At 43.7% G+C, this 7,226-nt stretch overlaps 1 protein-coding gene across 1 annotated transcript; it reads left to right on the forward strand.

The window, feature by feature from the left end:
• Positions 1 to 1,408: 1,408 nt before the first annotated feature.
• On the forward strand, positions 1,409 to 3,663 carry LOC119179001 (thioredoxin, mitochondrial). Its single transcript, XM_037430084.2, has 3 exons — positions 1,409 to 1,599; positions 2,108 to 2,231; positions 3,464 to 3,663. Exons 1-3 carry the CDS (start codon positions 1,415 to 1,417, stop codon positions 3,578 to 3,580), a joined length of 426 nt encoding a protein of 141 aa, XP_037285981.1. The 5' UTR covers positions 1,409 to 1,414; the 3' UTR covers positions 3,581 to 3,663.
• Positions 3,664 to 7,226: the final 3,563 nt, after the last annotated feature.

Raw genomic sequence — 7,226 nt, forward strand, 5'->3', positions numbered from 1 at the left:
TCCGATCGCGCGCTGAAACGATAAATGTCGCACATTGCAGCTGGTGTTACTTTACACGGCTCGTCCAGCATTCGTGAATAAACAAGGAAAAGTAGTGCACCGCTCGGGGGCACATTAGAAACATTGCCTAACAGAGATCTTGAGTAACATTTGTAACGAGATCATGGTCTAGAATCTTCAACAGTTTTCTTGTCTGTGTGAGAGAGAACCACACGTGCCAAATGATCGGCAATTTTATTTGAAGGCGCGCGCGCGCGCTTTTTCGGTGATGAACCGCCAATATGCCATATGCAAAACCACGTGGCCGCACCACGTGATTCGCTAATACTGCTCTGGGCACGGAGGAAGGTTCCTTCCTCCGTTGCTCTGGGGAACTGCTTTGTAAGTACCTAGTAGGATCAGCTTGTTTCCCTAGCCGTTTTGTCGGTTGCGCAAACGCTTCAGCAGATAGTCTACCTGAATAATGCAGAATAATTTTTCCTTGTGAACTATATATAGGCACCGCTAAACGGCACCCTGCCAAAGCAAAAAAAAAAAAAAAAAAGAGCGTCACGTTTTAAGTAGAACGGTTTTAAGCGAGACGGAGCTCAGAGCTCCGTCTCGCTCCACAAAACCGAAACTGAACACTTGCAGAACAAAAAATGAAAACATTTATGCAAAAATCCACTTGATGAACACATCAAACAAGTATATGATAGCACAACACATTATCATCTGCGCCGTCAGTTTATCCGGGCAACAGACAAAGCGCGCGCCTATGACTTGGTACTGCACCGTGCTTAGTAACTAACTGCAAAAAAGCTGCACGCTAGAACCAAATATTGATTGATTGACATGTGGCGTTTAACGTCCCAAAACCACCATATGATTATGAGCGACGCCGTAGTGGAGGGCTCCGGCAATTTCGACCACCTAGGGTTCTTTAACGTGCACCCAAATTTGAGCACACGGGCCTACAGCATTTCTGCCTCCATCGGAAATGCAGCCGCCGCAGCCGGGATTCGATCCCCCGACCTGCGGGTCAGCATCCGAGTACCTTAGCCACTAGACCACCGTGGCGGGGCAGTAGTGTCCAGGGCTACCATCCTGGCGAGCACAAGTGCTTCATATCATCTTATCGCTTGTGGTGTTGCTAATATCTCATGTTCATGTTGGGCATCGTTGCGCAAGTGCAAATAACTGCTTATAAACACATCTGCAACTCTTCAAAATATCTGCGTGCAACATATGTACGTATATTTAGCGCCATACAATCAAACAAATTCATGAGAAGCGCTTGAATATGTCCACCACTTCTACTCAAAAAGAGAGGCTAGAACTATCACATTTATTTCACTTATTTTATTATGCTTTAGCCGTGGTTTAGCTGGATTCGGCTACGTCGTCTGCAACACCTGTGCAACGTCTGGAATCAATGAGCAGACGAACAAACATGGCGCTCGCCCGTGCATCGCTCCGTTTGTGCTGCCGTTTCACTTCCGCGAGATGTCTATCCACGACGCAGGCTTGGAGAGCGCAGTTCTCGATTCAAGACAAGGAAGACTTCAAGTCTAAGGTGCTCGACAGCAAGAAACCCGTCGTGGTCAACTTTCGCGCCACGTAAGACACCGCCACGAAGCACTACTCGTTTCGCGGTCTCGTGGTTTCTACCTTCCGTTTTGAGCTCGTGAATCCTAGCGGTAGATTGGTGTGTATGTAGCGATCGTACTTGTTTGGCGTTTTGTCAACTACGTTATGATGTACTACGTCTGTGACGCGCACGTCTATGAGAAGATCAATTGTGGACAAGATTTAGACGTCGGGCGTGCCAGACTATTCAGGTTTATCCGGCTGACGTTCTGTCGACTACGTGAAGTTCGTCTGTGACGCGCTAGTCTAAAGGAGGACTAATTGTAGACGTATTTTAGGCGTCGGGCGGGCCAGACTGTCAGGCTTGGCTGCACGTCTCGCGACACCGTGATTGTGCAACTCGCCTAGTTCCTAGTTGCATAATTGCATCACGTTCAGGCGCGATGCAGTTACGAAGGCGGCATGTAAAAGCTGCTGGCGTAGTGTGTGCGTTTTTTTCGGGCGGGACGCTTTAAATTAATGATAGCGTTCATCACAGCTGGTGCGGGCCGTGCAAGATGCTCACCCCTCGCCTGGAGGCAGCGGTGGACGCAAGGGGCGACAAGTTGGACCTCGCCAAAGTGGACATTGACGAGCAGGCTGACCTCGCCTTTCAGTACGAGGTGCGTAGAAGTAACCGTTGGACTCGTTATACCGTTAATACTTTCGAAAGAAGCATCACTCTTTGCTTCGATTCACATTCCTACGTTCTAAATGGACATTTCTGGTTTAAAAAAATGCTAATTGAAATATACATATTCTAGTTCAGCCGCACTGAGGACGCGGCGCTGGCCTCGGAGAGGTCGGGGTAGGCGGAAAAGAGAGGAGGTGCGCGAATAACGACATACGTCGCTACTTTGCGAAGTTTCGGGGGGCTTTAAGTATGTGTCACAGCTGCAATGCACGGCGCTTCAGTCAGCATGGGAATGATGAGTAGTACACAACATAGAGTTAATATATAAGTCTGCATTTTAACTCCATGGTATGCAAATGGTCTGATCTTTGTAATTTCCACTCTGGCTGCCTGTGGCCTGAATCTGCTTTTCCGCAAAAGTTGGTTCAGCAAAGGTTTACTACGCTTCACGACCTTGACCTTCATAAGCTCACCAATTCAAATTGGCCCACGAAGTTCAGAGGGGCTCGTTATTTCATTTGAAAGAAAAACAAAACACAGCCATGAACAAAGCCCCAAGTACACCGAAGCACGCAAGCACAATGACCAGGCAAATCTACCAATCATTTCCATAGTGGCTGAACGATTGCAGTGCCATAGTCCCCTCTAGTTAATTTGAAGAAACTCCATGGTGTGCAGACCAGTTGTTGCTCCGCCACTTTAGAATGGTGTTTCCATGTGGTTGAACAATGTCCTGCTCAAGTGGATTGAGTGAAGTTTATTTGCATTCACAACAGAGAAATGTGAACTCTGTCGACTGTTATGTACTATGGTCGCAGCATTACTGCTAAATCTGCCTAAAATTGGTGAGGAAAGCAATCCAAATTGGGGCTATAAGTTCATGAATATGCATCCCTGCATGAAAACTGGAGATCTAGTTCTGCCATCTGCATTTAGTGCAATGGGGCATCTTAATTAGGCACATAAAAACTGCATGTTTGGTTACAAAATATGCTAAATATTTGAAAAACTAGTCTTATCACATTACTGTATACATAAATTATCATACCACATTTCTGTATGCATCAGTAATTTTTTCACATTACTGTATGCACCGAGCAACTCACTTGGCTAAAGTGTTTTCATATTGTGGTACATTTAACACGCAATAATAAGACCAATGCATAAACGGTAGGATGCTAGTGTCACTGGTAAATCACCTTAAGAATCATATTTCTTCAGGTCGAAGCTGTTCCTGCTGTGATCATGTTCAAAGACGGCCAGGTGACGGACCGCTTCTTGGGTCTCAAAGACAAGGACCAGATCGAAAGCTTTCTGGACAAGGCTGTCGGGTCATGATCTAATTCCCTGCGATCCGCCACTGCCACCGTAGTTAATTTTCTTTAAAATGTTGTAAATAAAGTCCGTCTTGCATGAGGATGGCATATTGTGTCGTGTTGTGAACAATACCCCCTCCCCTCCTGCCCACATACACTGTTTGATAGTGATTAGAGACTGTACGTCACAGAGTGGCGATTTATTGTGGAGCCAACTATACCGAGTACACAACATCCACAATCGAAGGTGTCACATTTCAAGTGAAATATAAATGCTGTTCATGTATATATATATATATATATATATACCTTTATACACAAAAGGGGCACGGCGAAAATACTGTTGCAATGACACCTATGGCATTGTCACATTTACACCATGCAAATTTGTACCATGATTGAAATCCATAAGAAAAATCACGCGCCATGTTCCTCGATACTATTCTGAGAGTAACAGCAGATACATAGATTTTCTATGGCTTGGCACAGCCTCGTACATTGTTTCATTCAGGTATTTTGAGTTAACCATACAATAGACACTTGTAGCCAAGCATTTAAGATACGCTCCAGTAAGGCCTGAGCATGCTAGCGATTTGTACACCAACTTGTTAAAGGAATCGTAGTGTGCATGGCACAATTTGCGCAAACATTGAACCGAACTGCGTGAGCTCAGAACGATCGTGCAAACAGCAGGACGTAGAACACATTCCTCGCACCGCTGCTGCGAAGCCGGTTGAGCGGTGTTTCGCCGTCATTCTGCGGCCAAACTGATCATGTTTTGACAAGACGCGCTCATCAAAAATGCAAAATTAATGCAGTTCGATGCACTGTCTTGGGGTGCGGCATCTGCGCAGGGCAGAAAGAAACAATGCTCAGCTAAAAGTGCCACTTGTATTTTTTTTTTTAGAATAGTTCCATATTTACAAGATGTTCTGTCATGTAATTTGTAGCTTGGTAGTTAGTCTCAATGCTTTTCAGTTATGCTTGATCCTATATTTAAATGATATTTGGACAGTAGCAGCCGTGAACAATTGATGCCATAGTTTTGACCATGTGCAATGGTAAAAGTGAACGAGGTGAGTACAGATGTACAATGTTGGCTAGTTTAGTACAGCGAAGTCATCGCTTGTTTGGAAAAGGTAAATTCACATCTACCTGCAAACTTCATACAAGAGGGCAGGGGACATACGGTATGTGAACACTAGAACGAAATTTCCCTGTATTGTATATCGTGTGAATTACATATAGTATAACGTGTGAAATTCATCACAAACACGTTTTTCTTATTTACATCGGGAGAAAAAAAAAATGGCACTTGCCCTAGCCATAATTTAGCAATGGTATAACATTTCCATGGTAGTGATCGTCCAGTATAATAGCCTACACTGCTACTTGCTCAGTCTTTGAACGCTAATTGCGTGGCAGCTCCAGCACTTAATGACAGATGATCTCGAGTAAAAGCTATTGTACAAATGCTGAAAAAAAGATATTACCCGAATGAATACTCAAAATTTGCACTTCTAATTTTCTAAAGAACAAGAATGTGGTAGTGCCAATTGGTGAACTACCAGGAGCATAAAACAATCCCATAAATGAGTCTTTTATTGTTTGATGATAAAGGAAAAATCTGCATCGGCGCATCTGAAGAGAACCTTTCGTTTTCGCCTTAGTTGGAATAAGCGTAAAACGACATCTGCACTACAAAAGCCTATTATAATCGGAGAAAGATGAACTGGGCAACAGGAGAGTCGGAAGGAAGCACCCATTATTGCATGTGCACTGAACAATTCGGTTGAGTATTACAAACAATTGACATCGATGTGGAAGTTTCAAAAAAAGGGAAGAGGTGAAATTTCTTTTTTTTTTTTTGCAACATCATCCTGTACTCATGCCAGTGCTGACCATGTCTCCAATGCCTAATGACAGCACGGCATACCAAATAATGAGGAAAATGACAACTACCCTGTAATTCTGCGTTGCGAACGATAAGTGAAAAAACTTATAGAAACTCGTGCTTGCCAGCTGTTGCATAACTCTACTCCCATTGTATGCTTCACCCCTATAAACCGCACTCCTGACACAAAATGAGAAGAAAAAAGGGCCAATTACAATGCGAATTATGTGGTGTACTACAAGTATGACTAGTCAATGTTCAAGAGTGTCGTTTTACGTTTTGTTAGATGGAACTTTATTGTCTCAAGCGCACAATCAGACAATCACATTGTAGAGAATGTGATCGCTTTCGCAAGATTTCGTGCAGTGGCATTTCTAACGTGGCAGAAGCAGTTGCCTGCGGGTGCCCATTTATGCAGTGCCAAGTTGCAAGAGAAGGTGATCGTTAATTGCATGTCACTCCTAACTAAAGCTACCTAATTACCAACAGTGATCGTTGATTCAATAATTGCTAGCTGTACATACCATTTGTTTATTTTTTCGATGAGTGGTGTACGAAATGTGAGACAACGAAATATTCTGGGCCTGGCAAGCACATATAACTCGGCTGCCCTTACAAGAACAAACTTTGAGGTGAAATTTAAAGCTATTAAATATATTGCTTTGAATTTTCCGAATTGGCCTTTTCTATTTACTTTTTGTTGGCACAATTTAACCGATCAAGCACAGAAACTTTAGAAGTGTCGATGCGACGCACATAGATTGCTGGGACAATGAACGACTTTCAAGATAGTGAACAACTCGCAAGAGAGGTTTTGGACGATTACAAACTTCCACAACCAAACACAGTGCCAAGTTCGGGCAATATGCGACACAAAATATCAAGACGTTTTGTTCCGTGGCTTGGGTTTGACACAGTTCCAAGCTTTTGCACTCGAAGGAACACCAAAAAGACCAGGTAGTGGCTTTTACACAAAGAAAAATGGAAGCAATATTGCCCCGTCCACTGCTCAAGCTCCTAGAGTAATGGAAGAGCTTTTGCTTTGGTGCCTGAAAAAGTGCGATCTACAAGTTGATGTAGTGTACATCAGTGAATGCAACTGAGGCCGGCTGTCTCAGAGGCTATGCCCTTCCTGGCACTACAATTCCCGAGATCATAGAGAGGATGCCTTGCTCTTATCATAGCACCATCTAAATGTACTCTTTGTACAAATCGTGTTGCGCCAGTGACCTCCGGTGCCATGTTATGCTTGGCATTACCATTGTTGCCAAAGTCGGAAGCACGTACACAGATGCGCCACCTGTTTGCAGTTTTTCACTCCTGTGAATAGTTGTAACTGAATAAAATGGCGCAGGTGCCATTGGGAGATCCTTCTGCAAGACTATCTAATGAAGTTTGCCAAACTACATTTTGCTTTGTGTTTCAAATAGAGCGCGATAACTTTTTTAACAGCACTTGACTGCAGTCGTATAAATTATGAATGAGACGTGCCATGTTATTGGTAGCTGGCTTGGCATTTTTTTTAGTTGCAACTGTCATTTCCTAATCTATGAATCATCATCAAAGCTCTCTTCTTAGTAAGCGACAATACGGACAGTTTGAAGCAAACATATTGCACTAAAGCTTAAACAAAACCCGCCTTCCGCATATGCCAACGACAACAACACAATGGACATTTCATCGCTTGTGGAGACTCGGGGGACGAGGAGTAAGTTAAGTGCTTAAGAAATACAGCGACAACATTGCTGACGACCAACTTCCACAAAGCAGGATA

This window comes from Rhipicephalus microplus, chromosome 7, assembly GCF_043290135.1.
Source record: "Rhipicephalus microplus isolate Deutch F79 chromosome 7, USDA_Rmic, whole genome shotgun sequence".
Taxonomy (NCBI): Eukaryota; Metazoa; Arthropoda; class Arachnida; order Ixodida; family Ixodidae; genus Rhipicephalus; species Rhipicephalus microplus.

Coding starts and splice junctions, on each gene's coding strand:
- LOC119179001 (XM_037430084.2), top strand. CDS start 1,415: ATGAGCAGACGAACAAACATGGCGCTCGCCCGTGCATCGCTCCGTTTG. Junction 1,600..2,107: donor GTGGTCAACTTTCGCGCCAC/GTAAGACACCGC, acceptor CGTTCATCACAG/CTGGTGCGGGCCGTGCAAGA. Junction 2,232..3,463: donor ACCTCGCCTTTCAGTACGAG/GTGCGTAGAAGT, acceptor ATATTTCTTCAG/GTCGAAGCTGTTCCTGCTGT.